The sequence below is a fragment of the Phoxinus phoxinus genome (assembly GCF_949152265.1).
Source record: "Phoxinus phoxinus genome assembly, chromosome: 4".
NCBI lineage: Eukaryota > Metazoa > Chordata > Actinopteri > Cypriniformes > Leuciscidae > Phoxinus > Phoxinus phoxinus.
The window spans coordinates 44,841,414-44,861,327 of NC_136879.1; the positions used below are offsets into that span (position 1 = coordinate 44,841,414).

Sequence of the window (19,914 nt, forward strand, 5' to 3'; positions counted from 1 at the left end):
AGGAGCGCGCGCACACACACACACACGTCTCGTTCCTCCCTCACACTGCCGCTATCATAGGAGCGCGCGCACACACACACACACACACGTCTCGTTCCTCCCTCACACTGCCGCTATCATAGGAGCGCGCGCACACACACACGTCTTGTTCCTGCCTCACACTGCCGCTATCATAGGAGCGCGCGCGCACACACACACACACACACACACACGTCTTGTTCCTCCCTCACACTGCCGCTATCATAGGAGCGCGCGCACACACACACACACACACACGTCTTGTTCCTCCCTCACACTGCCGCTATCATAGGAGCGCGTGCACACGAGATGCTGATCGCACAGGACATTCACACATTTCTCCACTCTGGCACTCTCCCTTCCATATCCATTTCCCACTCACTTCATACTCCCTTACACTGCACTGTCTCGTCGTTTCGTTCCTGTGAGTGTGTGTGTGTGAGTGTAGGCTTGTTTGAGATGCGCCTTGCCTCGCCTGAAATGTATGCGAGAGTAGGCGGCTGCAGTGAGGGGAGGAGTGAAAAAAGTGCAGGCAAGCCGGACAGTTCTCTCTTCTCACAGTGGATCTGACACCTGTGAGATCAAAGATGGATATCGCGGGATTCACGCTTGTGCACAGTGTTGCTAATAAACTGGATGCAATTTAAGTTCTGTTGCTTTTATATGAAAATAAATATAATGAACAAGACACCCAAATCACTTGTTAGGCTATATAATCCCATTCCAAATACGTGTTTATCAATCTTTTTTTTTCTTTCTTTAATATGTGTTTATATATATATATTTTAATTACATAATCACATAATCCATATAGGCCTAGAGATCGCACTGTCAGAGAGTTTGGGAATATTCACAGATCATTTATTCACATAAAACATGATATCAGAGTTTTAATATCAAACATTTTAAAAGAGAACATTACATCTTGGTTGTTTAAACCAATGAGCATTAAGCTGTGTCGTCAGCAAGTCGTTTCCCATCATGCTTTTGATCCGCGCAGTCGGTGGAGAGCAACTGCGCGCAACTGCAGAATCCGACAGGTGTGCCTTGCGCTCGCGAGAGATTTTTGACACACGTCAGCATGGCATCAGAGCCAGGCGGACCGCAGTCGGACCATCAGTCGGACACATTTCTAACCGGCATGCATCTCGCGGTGATCACCGGTGATCGGTTCTGCGCAGATTTTGCTCATCTCAAACAAGCCTTGTGTGTGGGCGTAGTAGTCAGTCTTCCGGCGGCAGCAGCTGATGACGTCGCGCCGGCGCATCGCAACCGGAAGCTGACGAAACCATTGTTTAAATATTTTCACGTTTTGATCTATGACATAAAACACACCAGTTATAACCTGCTTGTGATTTTTTTTAAACTTTATTGTGACTTAAAATTTTTTTTTGCTTTATTTAGGCTTCAAAATGTATACGTTTTGGATTAAATTGTAAAGATTATCTTGATAGACAAAACGTGTAAGGGTCACAACTCTTTGTTGAACACAGACCTTATTTTTGGCGATTTTCCAAAAGTCTATGGGGAAAATGCATAGCTTTTCGATCGAGGGAACCCATGTACCGCTAACTTCCGGGTTAGCCTACAAAGTGACGTCATAACTTCAGCACTCTATTGTGAATATGTGTTCGTGTGTGTATTTAAATGCGAGCGAGGATTATGTATTAAGTGTAATATGTGTTTATTATATTACTGAATTTGGGGTTTTCATTAGTTGTCAGTTATAATAATCAAAATTAACAGAAATAAACATTTGAAATATATCAGTCTGTGTGTAATTAATTAATATAATATACAAGTTTCACTTTTTGAATGGAATTACTGAATTAAATCAACTTTTTCTTTTTTAAATAAATAACCCATTAAATGGCCTTTCTGGAGAGTTTTGTGCAGATAAATGGAGAAATTGAGTCTTACATGATATTAAATGGTTTGTGATATGTGAAAAACTGCAAGGTTAAGAGCATATACTTTGCATTGTTGTAGTATCAACAGGTATTAGGACATTTAGCATTTACATTACTGTTAATCAGTCATCACTTGATTCCACATTGTATTGCCTTGTTATGATATAGTGACCCTGCCAAACATAATGTGCCACATGAAGAGACAGTGCAGCATATGACAGTAGCAACAGCTGAGAAGATTTGGGTCTGTGGTGACCAGCAGTGGCGTCATGCCCATTCAAAGTGAGGGGGCACGTGCCCCCTCAGATTTTTCCTCCCTGATAATTTTTTTTGTCACAACTTTATTCCTATTATGCTCCATAATATACCAGAGCTATTATTTCATCCGCAACAGCATCACAAAACTCATCATCCATCCGCACCAACATTTTTGACCAATTTTCAAAACCGCACCTGCCCGCCATCCGCTGATTGGGCGATGGACGGCGCTGCTGATGACAGCCGCGAGTTAACGTTACCTCAGAATGTCAGCAGTGAACTCCGTCTCCGATCGGCGCACAGGGACAAAAATAAATAAATTGCCTAAATTAAACGCACTTCGGCAAACCTGACCTTATCTGATAGCTGTACAATATTTTCATTGTAAGTTAGCCTGATAGAAAACGCATTTTGGCACATCATTTCAACATGCTGCTATTTAGCCTACTATGAATGCCTATTTCACTTTATTTTTTAGCAAATTGATAGAAAGCTTGAATAAAATAACAAGTCATTTACATTATAGGCAAACTCTACGCACTGTCATGTCAGGGTGACAACTATAAGACAGCGCCGCCGCTCCCACAACGCGCTGTGCGTAGGGCGAGCTGAGGGGGCACCAAAAAAATAGCCTAATGAAAAATCAATAATTATAATGCCGATATTATTTCAGTATAGAAATGTAGACATCCCAAGTCTCCCGGAAGTTCCGGGAGTCTCCCGCATATTGATAGCGGCTCACTGATGGCCGCAAATTAGTTAAAATCTATAAAAACTTTATAGATTTATAAAATATCTTTATATTAATGCTTTTTATCAATGCAATACAGTGAATGACAGCCGTCTGTCTCCCAGTGTCTCACATTATTGCCAGTTTAGTGTTCAGGGATTAATTTATACAGAAACATAAGATAACATGTATGCCTTCATCTCCGAATACATTATTTGTGTCTTACATCTCATTATGAACTCAGATAAACTCAGTGCCGACTCGTTTTCCATCAGTTCTTTTACATGAACTGGAATGTGTGCAAAGGATTGTGGGAGATTGAAGAACACGAAGGATACACTTGATGCATCTTCAAAATGATCTGAATTAAAGACACAAGATGAAGTCTGTCTTCAACAGATCCTTCACACTGAGACGGCCTTCAGAGGCGCTTGATGACGTGCAGTCGAGATATGCAGCCTTACTAGGACACAGCCACGGTTTGAGAACACCTGCAAATTATGTTCAATATCCCAGAAATCAGTCTGTGCCCGTGATTTAAACACCTCTGATCTCTGAGTTTCTCTTTGTTCATAATGTTTTAGACTGTAATCTTTGTTCATAATGTTTTAGACTGTAATGATTGCACTCAGTGTTACTTACCCATCATCTCTGCTTCCAATTAAACTCTTCAGGTTAAACATCTGCGGTGTCTCCTCTGAGGACAACAACACAAACACTAAAGCTGACCACTGAGACGAGGAGAGTTTCACAGCACGTAATCCTCCAGAGCTCATATGAGGTTTAGCTTTGTCCACTAGAGAAAGATCACCCAGTTCATTCAGACAGTGAAACAGATTGATGTATTTATCTGGAGAGGGATTCTCACTGATCTTCTCTTTAATATAGCCGACTGTTTCCTCATTGTTGTGAGAGCTGTTTGCTGTCTGTGTCTTTAGTTCTTGTAAGAGACTCTGATTAGACTTCACTGACAGACCCAGAAGGAAACGAAGGAAAAGGTCCAGATGCCCATTTCTACTGTCTAAAGCCTCATCCACAGCTCTCTGGTGGAGATCAGATAGGGACACTTTCTCTCCATTAGTTGGTCTGGTAATCTGGTCAAACACATTGATGTTATTGTTGATAAAGGAGAGATGCACATATAGAGCTGCTAGATGTTCCTGAATGCTCAGATGAACAAAGCAGAAGACTTTCCCCTGACACAAGCCCAACTCCTCTCTGAAGATCTGAGTGCACAATCCTGAGTAAACTGATGCTTCTGCCTCATCAATGCCACACTCGCTCAGGTCTTCCTCATAGAAGATCAGGTTGCCTTTCACAAGCTGCCGATACGCCAGTTCCCCCAGTTTGACAATCATGTCTTCATCTTTCACTTTCTTCTCATAGTCCTTCTCATGTTTGATGTTGGTCTGAATGATCAGGAAGTGTGTGTACATCTGAGTAAGAGTCTTGGGAATCTCTCCTCTCTCTGCTTCACTGCACATCTTCTCTAGAACAGTGGCTGAGATCCAGCAGAACACGGGGATGTGGCACATAATAAAGAGGCTCCTCGAGGACTTCAGGTGTGAGATGATCCTGTCGGCCAGACTCTGATCACTGATTCTCTTCCTGAAGTATTCCTGCTTCTGTGTGTCACTGAAGCCTCGTACCTCTGTCACTCGATGGACACACTCCGCGGGGACGAGATCCGCTGCTGCTGGTCTGGAGGTGATCCAGATGAGAGACGAGGGAAGCAGATTCCCCACAATGAGGTTCACCAGCAGCTCGTCCACTGAGGCGGATTCAGTCACATCACACAACCTCACATCGCTCTGGAAATCCAGAGGCAGACGACACTCATCCAGACCATCAAAGATGAACAACACTTTATACTGATCACTGGATATGTCCATTTCTCTGCTTTCAGGGAAAAAGCGATGAAGAAGATCTGAAAGACTGAGTGTTTTGTCCTTCACCAAGTTGAGCTCTCTGAAAGCAAGTGGAAATATGAGCTGGACGTCCTGATTCTCTGTCCCTTCAGCCCAGTCCAGGATGAGCTTCTGCACAGAGACTGTTTTTCCAATGCCAGCGACTCCCTTTGTCAGCACAGTTCTGATGGGTTTGTCTTGTCCAGGTAAAGGTCTAAAGATGTCACTGCATTTGATCGGTGTGTCCTCAGTTTCTGCTCTCCTGGACTGTGTCTCAATCTGTCTCACCTCATGCTCATTATTGATCTCTCCACTTCCACTCTCTGTGATGTAGAGCTCTGTGTAGATCTCATTCAGGAGTGTTGGGTTTCCCTGCTTTGATATTCCCTCACACACACACTCAAACTTCTGTCTCAGATTTGATCTCAATGTGTTGAGGACTTCAGCAGGTTTAGAGTCATGGCTGTAAGATTAAAATACCACATTCAGGACAATGTTAGTTATTACAGAACATCATTAGGTTTCTGAGATGTTTCCATCATTAATCGTGTGTTTGAGTGATGTGTGATTTTGCATTTTACCTGAAACCAGGACACATGCTTTCATTAAAGTCTTGTGGTTGAATCTCAGGCTTGAACACAGTTGTGTTTTTAACTGGTCTGGATGGAAGATTTGACCTTAAATCAGAATGAAGAGTGTAAAGAATCAGACACACTGATATTGATGTAATTGTGTCATTAACTGAGTAACAGACCAACAGCTTTTACAGTGTGTGAATGTGTTAACAATACAATACATAGAGCTTTACACAAGAGCACAATGATGATCATTAATAGACTGAAACTTGCAGGATCATAACTCATTAAACTGCAGTTTATTAATAATAATTTCATAAAAATCAAATACTATAAGCATAACTTTTATAGAAATGATATACCTGAGATCAGGCCGTTTGTCTCCATTCTTAAAATGTAGTGGTTTCTCCATAGACCAGTTGCTCTTCACAGACACACAGCTGGACTCTGGGTTTGAGATCTTCTGCTGGACTGAACTGGTTTTCAATCTAAGTAAAATAAAAAGCATACAGACATATAAATTATTTTTTAATTATAAATGTTGTGCACTTTTCCTGAATCTTCTGTCTTAGGAAACACCAGGGAGTGTTGTTACACTTTTGCTTTAGCGTCTGTAACTCAGTGTGTTTTGCGAATGTTTTGTCCTGGTGTGAAACTGTAACTTTCAACAAAGCAAACAAACTTTAACAAACTTTCTGAACCAGCAGTTAATATAATCTGCTTAATTTTACACCTACTGTATTATATAAAGGTGGAAAAAATCTCAGCTTACATTTACTGTCATTGCTTGTATTAGACGGACTAATACATGTTGCTTTTAATTATAACTTTTATAGGAGTGATAGGGGGGAGCGGGGCACATCCTAACACTTATCGATCTTCTCAGTTTGTGTAAATCTACTTGGGGTTCAGAGTATTTATTTTCCCCCATTAATTTCACACGTCTAGTACAATTATATGGCTTTGTTTCATTAATTCAGTGTATACTTTTTTCTTTATTTCCCCTGAAAGAATGGAAGTGAAATGTGACAACATGCCCCATAGGTGAGGCACATCGTAACATGACCATATGACAGATTAAAATGTTATCGGATCTAATCAAAAAAGTATACAAGACAAACTAAAAATATTGTGTCAATAAAATACAATTATTAACTTTTTCATATAAAATAATGGTTTCTGTATATTAATAATTATTTCGTAAAATATCAAATACTATCAAAAACTATATTACTAAATAGAAATGATATACCTGAGATTAGGCCGTGTGTCTCCACTCTTAAACATGTCTGGCGGATCCATAGAGGCGTTGCTCTTCATAGACACACAGCTGGACTCTGGGTTTGAGCTCTTCTGCTGGACTGAACTGGAACAGAGAACACATACAGTTTAATCCTTTACATTACTGTGTTCATTCCTTATGATAGGAACCATAAACACATTCATATTTTTATTACATTTTGTTTAATGTTAGTTTGAAAACAAAAACAGGCAAAATAGGTATAAAATACTGATATTTTTCTGAGATGTAACACAATATTTACAGTGTGTGTTGAAAGTACCTGTGTCCTGGAGGAAGATCTCCATCTCTGGATGCTTGTCTATTACCCATGATGAAGCTGCAGGAGAATCTGATGAGTTTGATCTCCACTGACTCTGAGTGAACAAACATTCACACACTAAATTAAATTATTAAATTAAACAACCTTCATAATTTAGATGAACATATCTGGAGTGTGGGAGGAAAAGGATCATGTGACTGCGTTAACAACACTGCATTGGCTGCCTATTAAACATCGTATACATTTTAAAATATTGCTGATCACTTACAAAGCACTAAATGGTTTATCTCCGCAGTTCTTGAGCGAGCTCTTAACGCATTATAGTCCTTCACGTCTACTGCCATCTCAAAACTACGGCCAGTTAATAATACCTAGAATATCAGAATCGACTGCTGGCGGTAGATCATTTTCCTATTTAGCACCAAAACTCTGGAACAGTCTTCCTACCATTGTCCGGGAAGCAGACACACTCTGCCAGTTTAAAGCTAGATTAAAGACACATCTCTTCGGCCTAGCATTCACATAACACATTATAGACTTCTATAACTCAATGTTAGGCTGCATAGATTAGGTCAGCCGGAACTGGGAACACTTCCCTTAAATCCTGATGTACTCGTTACATCATAAGAAGAATGGCATCTACGCTAATATTAGTGTCTTTGTTTATCCCGAGGTTTTCCCGCAGCCTGCCGGATCCAGGCCGTATCCAGATCTGAGGAAGGACCTTCTCCTGGACCCGATGACAACGCAGCGCTGAAGTGCCAACTAGCCTCTCCCTATGGAGGATCCCTTTACCACTCTACAGATAAAGCGTTGTGGGGATCATTTCGGTTTCGCGTATCTCCCCCGAAGCACTAGCGGCGCCAGGATTTAGATTGTAGGTGGGCCTCCAGAAAACTGGATGGCCAGTTAAAAACGGGTTCCCTTTCATCTCCGTTTCAGCGCTTTTCTGCGGCACTGAGGACAGCGACTCAGTCGATTTCTAAATTTCTGATGTCCATCTACAGAAGCCAATAATGAATCAAAATAAGATTATTTGTATTATTTACAAACTTTAGTTTCGTCATGTTTTCATAGCCTATACCTCACTAGCGTACCAACCACATCGGTGTGCTCAGATGTTCAGCGCTGCGGTTGCTAGGAAACACAGACGCGCGCGGACATGGATTTCTGTCGCACGGGTCAGCTTCTGTTTTCGGCTAAACTGGTTGTTTTATTACTGCGTTGTAAATAGATCATTTCTATTACCCTATAATTTAATTTCTATTAAATACACTGACAAATAAAATAAATTGTTAAACTCAAACTTCAGATTTACTGGGGCACATTTTATACGGGTCTAGCAACGGCCCTGGGCCTGGGTTAAAATGGGCCCAATGGTGGTGCCGCGGGTGCCCCGAAGTGATCAAATAAAATTCTGTATCAAATATAGGCAAGTAGTTTGTTAAGGCTTGGTTTGTAGGGAATTACAAACCTGCGCACATATATTCAAACACACATAACTACCAACTACAACTACATAATTAACACATAACTAATTCATTCTTAATGCGCACGTGAGGGCCAGTGTTTCTCACAGGTTCAGTGTAAAGTCTGTGTAGAGAGAACGTGTCGTCTTAGCGGCCCCTAATATAATAACTAATGATCATTTTGACGGATGTAAATAAATTAAAACTAACTTTAGCTGGAAAATAACTTTATTCAAGAACCACTAATGCCAAAACAATCTGTTACCTTAAATTATCCGTTTATCTCTGTAAAGCAGCTTTGAAGCAATCTACACTGTTAAAAGCGCTATATAAATGAAGATGACTTGACTCAAGCTCATGTTTACACGTATGCTGTTAAACTCCTGAAGAATCACAGACTTCACCAAACACAATAGAAACCTTGAAGTGAAATAAACCCTTTATTAAAGATTTCATATAACAATCACGTAAAATGTCTGGTATTCATATTCATATATATAGATATTCATAATAATATGAGGAACAGGAAGTCACATGAACACTCACCTTGATCAAACTTTTACAAGATACAGGATCTCAAATTCTCCAGCTTTAACATCATAAAGATACAGGGAAAATCTTTCGTAAATGTTTCTATTAAACACTTTGATGCTGTTTTTCCCGTAACGTATCGGTATTTTACCTGCTTAAAATGGCGACAGGTGAACACTAACTTACTTTCACTTTAGTTGCATAGACTGTTAATGGAGGTACACCTAACATGTAACTTTATTTGTTAAAAATTCATAAAATGTATACAGTGAGCGAGTACATCCATCTTCCAACCGGTGTTGTTGTCTTATCCTGAATCGCTACGGTACGCCTATAATACGTGTTTATCAGACTATTTTAAACCTCTGCGGAGTAGCACAGTACCTGCGTGACTCGCCATAGACATAAACATAGAGAAGTAGATCCGGCTACAATGTTCATCCGCAAGCAGTTTGTTTATTAACCGCTAAAGCGCCAAAAGTTACCTTTAAAAAGATTTGCGTTTGTGTTCCGAAGATAAACGAATGTCTTACGGGTTTGGAACGATATGTGGGTGAGTGGTTAACGACAGAAAATGTAATTTTTGTGTGAACTAACCCCGTTTAAACTAATGAAGTTTCCTGAAGAACTTAAAGATGCTGTCCTGTATAATGCCTGTCATGTGGAGTAGATGAGGGATGTTGTTCCTATGGGATGAAAATAGTATCTAAATGATTAACTCATGCAAGCACAATTATCAATGAACTTGATACATGTTGCAAATATGTTTTATCCATGCCTTTCAACTTGCGTGTGCAAAATTAAAAATTGAATGAATGTGTAGCAATTTGTACAAATGCAGACATTTTTGTGAATACAAATGTTTTCTTTTGTATTAGTGTATCATAATTTGCGCATGCAAAAAAGAAGATGTGCATGTGTGGATCAGATGATGACACGTGTGCATTCATTGACGTCTTTTCTGAGTCGATCTCATTTGATTCATTTGGATTTTGAGACTTTCTTTTCGCTGTTTTTAAGCATTTCACAACAACACACACACAAACAACTACACATGAATAGGCCTGGTGCTAATTATTAATGTGTGCACAACTACCCTTCTATTTGACAAATTCACAAATGTGCGTTGCTACATTTAAACTAATACAATACTTGTGTGTGCAAAATCCAGAATCACAAGAATGTGCAGCATTTTGTACAAACAGAGACATAGTTGTTAATACAAAACCTCACTTTTAATGTAGGTCAGAATGTGTGCATGCAACAAGTATAATGTGCATTTGTGGATGAGGTGACACGCGTGCATTCATTGACTCGTTTCTGAGTCGATCCTATTTGATTCATTTGGATTTTGAGACTTTCATTTCGCCGGTTTCGCCTGGCACGATCCACACACAGCTGTCTGAGAAAACCTGCTACCACTAGATGGCAGTATTCTGCTGAAACCGACAACGGCAGTGTAATCAAGCGTTCTTCCCTTTTTAAAGGGCACCTATTATGACATTTAAAATGTTCCTAATGTTGTTTAGGGAGTCCCCAACAACAGTTTTACGTGCATGCAATGACAAAAAACACTTTTGTTGTCGTATAATATGCATTTATTTTTACCTGATTTGCTCACCGACTCCCAAATGATTCGTTCAACGACTCGTTTTTCCAAACCCCTCCTTTGCGCGACGCTAATCTGCGGTGATTGGTCAGATGACCCAGCAGTGTTTACAGAGATAATACTTATTGTTTAACACGGAGTACAATGAGTCTTTTATCAATTAAATTGTGTTATAATAATGATTATAGTCCACTGCTTTGTAGTTTGTTGTAAAAAACTAAAAATAAGATAAAGAATTTAATGTTATGTTAGCGAGCATAGCCCAGAGTTCATATTGTAAAAGCACAATCAGTGTTTGTTTGCGTTAGCCCGATGCATAAACATAACGTTTAAAAAAAAAAAAATGCAGTTACGTTACTACGAGGTATTACTCTATTCTTTAGACAACTCCGAAAACAACGACAAACACTTCACATATCTCAATACAATTGTCATTAGAAGCTAGAAGCTAAACGGTGCTTACACAACAAACAAAATAATTATTAAGCATGCTACATAAAACATAAAAGCAACAATTATTAATAACACTTACAGGTTGTGATACGGAGGAGGAAGCTGATGCAAATACACTTGGAACTGAACCTTCCTTCAATATCAGCCGGCTCGCGTATCCAAGTTTGATTGCATTTAAGTTGGTAAAGCAATCGTCTTCATAATGGCGCGAACAAAGCACAAGGCTCGGACTATACTTCTGTGGTATAGTTGTATATATGAATTGTAGCCACTTAGTCTTCAAATGCTCCTCCTTGGGCAGATGAAAAAAGTTGGCTTTTGAGTCGCACTTCAGAACACAGCGTCTCGTCGCCATGATGTTTCCCTGCTGGCCTTGGAGAGCAATAAGTGGGCGTATCGTATTCAAATAACTTGACAAGTTGACGTCATCTAGTCAGAGAAAAAGCTTCGGTCTTCTAACGATTCATAAAAATGACTCCGAGTCGACTCTTACTTTTGAAAGATAATAACTTTATATACGGTGCACTTTCATATTTCAAACTTTGCAGGATGTTTTTGTTGACTTAGATCTATGTTACACACTACATGAAAGGTAAATTTCAAAATTCCATAATAGGTGCCCTTTAAGACGCTTAATGGATTTGAGTGATATTGAAGTGATATTTAGTACACAATATAGGCCTACCTTATTAATAAAGCATAGCCTACTTTATAGAGGCAAACAGATTAAATCAGATTATGAACAACCCATATTGCTAACGTGCAATAGCGCGTTGCATGTTCAATGAGGTGTATCGGCTACTGAGTTATAATATCACCGTCTTACTGCATTGACGTTAAGCTTTTTCGTAATAATCGGCTCTATGGGAGGAAAACTATATAGCCTACAGACAAGAGCCCATATGAACGCGACTCGCAACGTTTCACGTTTATGGCATTTTCCTTCCTGAGCCTGTTAAAAAGAACGTGAAATTTCGCAGTCGAGTTCATATTATAGGCTTATTTTTATCTGACTACACATTGTATACAAGTTTTGGAATTTGAAAATGTCTGTTTTTAAATGTTAAAAGACGATTTTCGCAGGATATTTGTTTTCCCTTGACCCTTGCCACTGTTACAGATGGTACTCAACCTGAATAAGACTTTTACCGCCGCCGTTCCCGCGGCGGTAAAATTGCGGGTGTGTATTTGCTGCCTTTGACCGCTAAGAGGCGCTACAATCGCAGACTTTGAAAAGTATCAGTTTATTCTCTCTATTGCGTAATCTGCCGCCGCGCCGCGGTTTATTGAGAGTGATTGAAATGTGGTAACAGATCAATTCAAGTTAAACATGTAGTTAAACGAATTCATAATCACAAGACTGAAATTAAATGTAGGCCTAATACATGTAATAAATAATGAAAACATTTCAACACAAAACATTGCAATAGAAAAATATTAGGCTACATCAATGAGGCTTTGCAAGAGCAACGTCTTATCAGCGGACCGACGATAGCGCAGTGGACAACGCAACAGCACGAGCTTCACTGAGCTTCAAGCGATCCGAGATCGAATCTCTCTAGCTTTGGCTGACAGCGTTAATGTTTTACCATTCTTGATGCTTAGATAGGTAACTGTTTATTGAAGTCAAGCGTTTTGTTTAATTATCAATGGCACATTACAACATAAATTTGCTACTTTCCAGTAGAGCCGCTGCACAGACGACAAAACTGATGAAGGAAGATTGTCAGCCGATCGCGTCAGAAAATGAAAATGACGAAGCTATCTTTAATCTGCTAAATTATTGTTTTGTGAATCATCCACGACATTGAGATGACTGACATTGATACCCGCCATAGCAAAGGAAGACATTTTTAAAAACAGATCCTGGACATTTCAAGGTTTAAATAAAGTGTCTGGGCAGTCTATTTATTTAAAACAGGGTTGCATTGAGTTAGTTTATTTTCTAAGTAAGAAACATAATCTTATTCTTGCGACATTTTAAATCTGTATTGCCAAAGAAATTGCAGCTAAATAAACAATTAAAACAGTAGGCTAGTCTACAAAACGAAAATAGTTCAAAGCAACATAAATTAAGATTATGCGTTTTTCTTTGCTTCTCTCTCACGCTGGATCTCTTTTCTTTTAGTTTATTTAGTCTCCCTGCACTGCGCCCGGGTCTCTCTCGAAATTAAACAAGATTTCAGGGTAAAACCCCATTATACAGCTGAACATTACACACTAACTAAACATTACACACTTAACTAAACATTACACACTTAACTAAACATTACACACTAACTAAACATTACACACTAACTAAACATTACACACTTAACTAAACATTACACACTAACTAAACATTACACACTTAACTAAACATTACACACTTAACACTTAACTAAACATTACACACTAACTAAACATTACACACTAACTAAACATTACACACTAACTAAACATTACACACTAACTAAACATTACACACTTAACTAAACATTACACACTAACTAAACATTACACACTTAACTAAACATTACACACTAACTAAACATTACACACTTAACTGAACATTACACACTAACTAAACATTACACACTTAACTAAACATTACACACTAACTAAACATTCCACACTAACTGAACATTACACACTAACTAAACATTACACACTAACTAAACATTACACACTTAACTAAACATTACACACTAACTAAACATGACACACTTAACTAAACATTACACACTAACTAAACATTACACACTTAACTAAACATTACACACTAACTAAACATTACACACTTAACTAAACATTACACACTTAACACTTAACTAAACATTACACACTAACTGAACATTACACACTAACTAAACATTACACACTAACTAAACATTACACACTTAACTAAACATTACACACTTAACACTTAACTAAACATTACACACTAACTAAACATTACACACTTAACACTTAACTAAACATTACACACTTAACTAAACATTACACACTTAACTAAACATTACACACTTAACTAAACATTACACACTAACTAAACATTACACACTAACTAAACATTACACACTAACTAAACATTACACACTTAACTAAACATTACACACTTAACACTTAACTAAACATTACACACTTAACTAAACATTACACACTAACTGAACATTACACACTAACTGAACATTACACACTAACTGAACATTACACACTTAACTAAACATTACACACTTAACTGAACATTACACACTTAACTGAACATTACACACTAACTAAACATTACACACTAACTAAACATTCCACACTAACTGAACATTACACACTAACTAAACATTACACACTAACTAAACATTACACACTTAACTAAACATTACACACTAACTAAACATTACACACTTAACTAAACATTACACACTAACTAAACATTACACACTTAACTAAACATTACACACTAACTAAACATTACACACTTAACTAAACATTACACACTTAACACTTAACTAAACATTACACACTAATTGAACATTACACACTAACTAAACATTACACACTAACTAAACATTACACACTTAACTAAACATTACACACTTAACACTTAACTAAACATTACACACTAACTAAACATTACACACTTAACACTTAACTAAACATTACACACTTAACTAAACATTACACACTTAACTAAACATTACACACTTAACTAAACATTACACACTAACTAAACATTACACACTAACTAAACATTACACACTTAACTAAACATTACACACTTAACACTTAACTAAACATTACACACTAACTGAACATTACACACTTAACTAAACATTACACACTAACTAAACATTACACACTAACTGAACATTACACACTTAACTAAACATTACACACTAACTAAACATTACACACTTAACTGAACATTACACACTTAACTGAACATTACACACTAACTAAACATTACACACTAACTAAACATTACACACTAACTAAACATTACACACTAACTAAACATTACACACTAACTAAACATTACACACTAACTAAACATTACACACTAACTAAACATTACACACTTAACTAAACATTACACACTTAACTAAACATTACACACTAACTGAACATTACACACTAACTGAACATTACACACTTAACTAAACATTACACACTTAACTGAACATTACACACTTAACTGAACATTACACACTAACTAAACATTACACACTTAACTAAACATTACACACTAACTGAACATTACACACTTAACTGAACATTACACACTAACTAAACATTACACACTAACTGAACATTACACACTTAACTAAACATTACACACTAACTGAACATTACACACTTAACTGAACATTACACACTAACTAAACATTACACACTTAACTAAACATTACACACTAACTGAACATTACACACTTAACTGAACATTACACACTAACTAAACATTACACACTAACTGAACATTACACACTTAACTAAACATTACACACTAACTAAACATTACACACTTAACTGAACATTACACACTTAACTGAACATTACACACTAACTAAACATTACACACTAACTAAACATTACACACTAACTAAACATTACACACTAAACATTACACACTTAACTAAACATTACACACTAACTAAACATTACACACTAACTAAACATTACACACTAACTAAACATTACACACTAACTAAACATTACACACTAACTAAACATTACACACTAAACATTACACACTTAACTAAACATTACACACTAACTAAACATTACACACTAACTAAACATTACACACTTAACTGAACATTACACACTTAACTGAACATTACACACTAACTGAACATTACACACTTAACTGAACATTACACACTTAACTAAACATTACACACTAACTAAACATTACACACTAACTAAACATTACACACTAACTAAACATTACACACTAACTAAACATTACACACTAACTGAACATTACACACTTAACTAAACATTACACACTAACTAAACATTACACACTAACTAAACATTACACACTAACTAAACATTACACACTTAACTAAACATTACACACTTAACTAAACATTACACACTAACTGAACATTACACACTAACTGAACATTACACACTTAACTGAACATTACACACTAACTAAACATTACACACTAACTAAACATTACACACTAACTAAACATTACACACTAACTAAACATTACACACTAACTAAACATTACACACTAACTAAACATTACACACTAACTAAACATTACACACTAACTAAACATTACACACTAACTAAACATTACACACTTAACTAAACATTACACACTTAACTAAACATTACACACTTAACTAAACATTACACACTAACTGAACATTACACACTAACTGAACATTACACACTTAACTAAACATTACACACTTAACTAAACATTACACACTTAACTGAACATTACACACTTAACTGAACATTACACACTAACTAAACATTACACACTTAACTAAACATTACACACTAACTGAACATTACACACTTAACTGAACATTACACACTAACTAAACATTACACACTAACTGAACATTACACACTTAACTAAACATTACACACTAACTGAACATTACACACTTAACTGAACATTACACACTAACTAAACATTACACACTTAACTAAACATTACACACTAACTGAACATTACACACTTAACTGAACATTACACACTAACTAAACATTACACACTAACTGAACATTACACACTTAACTAAACATTACACACTAACTAAACATTACACACTTAACTGAACATTACACACTTAACTGAACATTACACACTAACTAAACATTACACACTAACTAAACATTACACACTAACTAAACATTACACACTAACTAAACATTACACACTAACTAAACATTACACACTAAACATTACACACTTAACTAAACATTACACACTAACTAAACATTACACACTAACTAAACATTACACACTAACTAAACATTACACACTAACTAAACATTACACACTAACTAAACATTACACACTAAACATTACACACTTAACTAAACATTACACACTAACTAAACATTACACACTAACTAAACATTACACACTTAACTGAACATTACACACTTAACTGAACATTACACACTAACTGAACATTACACACTTAACTGAACATTACACACTTAACTAAACATTACACACTAACTAAACATTACACACTAACTAAACATTACACACTAACTAAACATTACACACTAACTGAACATTACACACTTAACTAAACATTACACACTAACTAAACATTACACACTTAACTGAACATTACACACTTAACTAAACATTACACACTAACTAAACATTACACACTAACTAAACATTACACACTAACTAAACATTACACACTTAACTAAACATTACACACTTAACTAAACATTACACACTAACTAAACATTACACACTAACTAAACATTACACACTAACTAAACATTACACACTAACTAAACATTACACACTAACTGAACATTACACACTTAACTAAACATTACACACTAACTAAACATTACACACTTAACTGAACATTACACACTTAACTAAACATTACACACTAACTAAACATTACACACTAACTAAACATTACACACTAACTAAACATTACACACTTAACTAAACATTACACACTTAACTAAACATTACACACTAACTAAACATTACACACTAACTAAACATTACACACTAACTGAACATTACACACTAACTGAACATTACACACTAACTAAACATTACACACTAACTAAACATTACACACTAACTGAACATTACACACTTAACTGAACATTACACACTAACTAAACATTACACACTAACTAAACATTACACACTAACTAAACATTACACACTAACTAAACATTACACACTAACTGAACATTACACACTAACTGAACATTACACACTAACTGAACATTACACACTAACTGAACATTACACACTTAACTGAACATTACACACTAACTAAACATTACACACTAACTAAACATTACACACTAACTAAACATTACACACTAACTAAACATTACACACTAACTGAACATTACACACTAACTAAACATTACACACTAACTAAACATTACACACTAACTAAACATTACACACTAACTAAACATTACACACTAACTGAACATTACACACTAACTAAACATTACACACTAACTGAACATTACACACTAACTAAACATTACACACTAACTAGTGTTGCTGATCCTGTGGTCGCTGTCCCTAAAATTTTAATTACATCTATACAGTTTTAATGAACTTTCAGGATATTCAATAAATTGGAGTAAAAGTGAATTTATGCCCCTAACAAATAACTTGTGTGAGACGTTTTTGAACAGTTAAAATAGTGGAGGATCACTTTACATATCTTGGCCTGGAAAAACCAAAGAACCCCAAATATTTGTTTAAAATGAATGTTTTTAGACATGATTAACAAACTCAAGTTAAGCATCGAGCGCTGGAAACTGCTTCATTTATCGCTAATTGGCCGTGTGAATATGATAAAGATGCTTATACTCTGCCTAAGTTTCTATATCTCTTTCAAAATCTCCCTATTTATTTGCCGGCAACCCTTTTTAAACAACTTGATTCAGTAATTCTGTAATTTGTATGGAACTATTAAACATCTCGCATAGCAAAAGCCCACTCGCAAAAACCTACGGATTGTGTTGGCCTCGGCCTTCCTATTTTTATGCAGTATTATTGGGATTAGCGCTCACGTTCTGGACAACATGCCTGAGATTACGGGTGTAAATCTATCGGCAAAATAGGAAGTGATAATTTTGTATTGAGATATTCTTTGAGGATTTTGAAGCGTATATAAATAAATGACCAAAGGTCTCACTCAATATCATGCACTCCTTCATTTGAGCCGTCTCAGATTGATGGAAGGGAAAAGGTTTATAGGAGATCTCTACATAGATGATCAATTTGCGTCTTTTTCACGACTTAAAAGCAAGTTTGAACTCACTTCTTCTGTTACTTGCAAGTTAGAAATGATGTAAAGAAAAATATTCCCCAGTTTATAAATAAACCTGAAAACCATATTATTCATGATCTTGTATCCTCTACTCCTGGAACCAGACGTGTGGTGTCTTGTATAAAGATCGAGAAATAAGACCAGGGGCCTCATTTATAAAACTGTGCGTAGGATCCTTACTAAAAGTGTACGTGAGCCGAAAGCCAAAAATGGCGTACGCAAAAAAATATTCAGACTTATAAAAGCGTGCGTATGCCAGAACCTGCGCAGGATTCACTTTATAAATCCCAGTCAGCGGAAGATTGTGAACATGCGTCTCCTCCCCGAAATAACCATATATGGAGCTTACAACGGCTAGTTTTACTATGCATATCCTCATCTGCATATCATTTGCATATGATTATTCATCCACGTGATAACATGTTTAACGGTACAAGACATTAGGAAAATGTGAAATACGGATGTGCCGTCACATTACATTAATACAAATAATTTAGTCGCCTATCCTTGCCTTGTTTTTGAATAAATAAATCAAATAGTGTAAAATACATTTCAGAGAAAGTTTTTCTCAATCTTGTCCACTGGCCAAATAGTCTTTTTAATTGATTTATATTTGTAATGGAAACAGATAGACCTTGTTGTGCGTTATATTTGCACAATCTGCTCTTATCATGATAAGCATTATCTCTGTAGTTAAAACATTAAAACACAGCATGCTAGAGGAAAAGTGTTCAAAAGCATTGCATCCACAACAAATATTTATAGGCTATTTATATATATATTTTAACTTTTCAGTAAATTTAATGTAGCTAGTTGAGAATGGCATATTTAATCTGAATGTTTATATCAGAAGTAAAACATAGTTTAAATCAT

General features: G+C 36.4%; 2 protein-coding genes across 3 annotated transcripts in view; one reads left to right on the forward strand and one right to left on the reverse strand.

Annotated features, from left to right (window-relative positions):
• Positions 1–9,264, reverse strand: part of LOC306997722 (NACHT, LRR and PYD domains-containing protein 3-like) — a 42,523-nt gene extending 33,259 nt beyond the window's left edge. The window contains exons 1-6 of one of the 2 annotated variants that reach the window (XM_079611139.1): positions 8,976–9,264; positions 6,961–7,054; positions 6,651–6,764; positions 5,761–5,886; positions 5,405–5,500; positions 3,559–5,286 (exon numbers count right to left, since the gene is read on the reverse strand). In XM_079611139.1, the coding sequence (XP_079467265.1) occupies positions 3,559–5,286; positions 5,405–5,500; positions 5,761–5,886; positions 6,651–6,764; positions 6,961–7,010 (2,114 nt within the window). In that variant the 5' untranslated portion in view covers positions 7,011–7,054; positions 8,976–9,264. The remainder of the gene's footprint in view (positions 1–3,558; positions 5,287–5,404; positions 5,501–5,760; positions 5,887–6,650; positions 6,765–6,960; positions 7,055–8,975) is intronic. The other variant, XM_079611140.1, reaches the window with a different exon arrangement.
• LOC306997544 (uncharacterized protein) overlaps positions 1–19,914 on the forward strand; it is a gene marked incomplete at both ends in the record, with an annotated part of 351,005 nt that overhangs the window by 216,486 nt on the left and 114,605 nt on the right. The gene's annotated exons all lie outside the window — the stretch shown is intronic.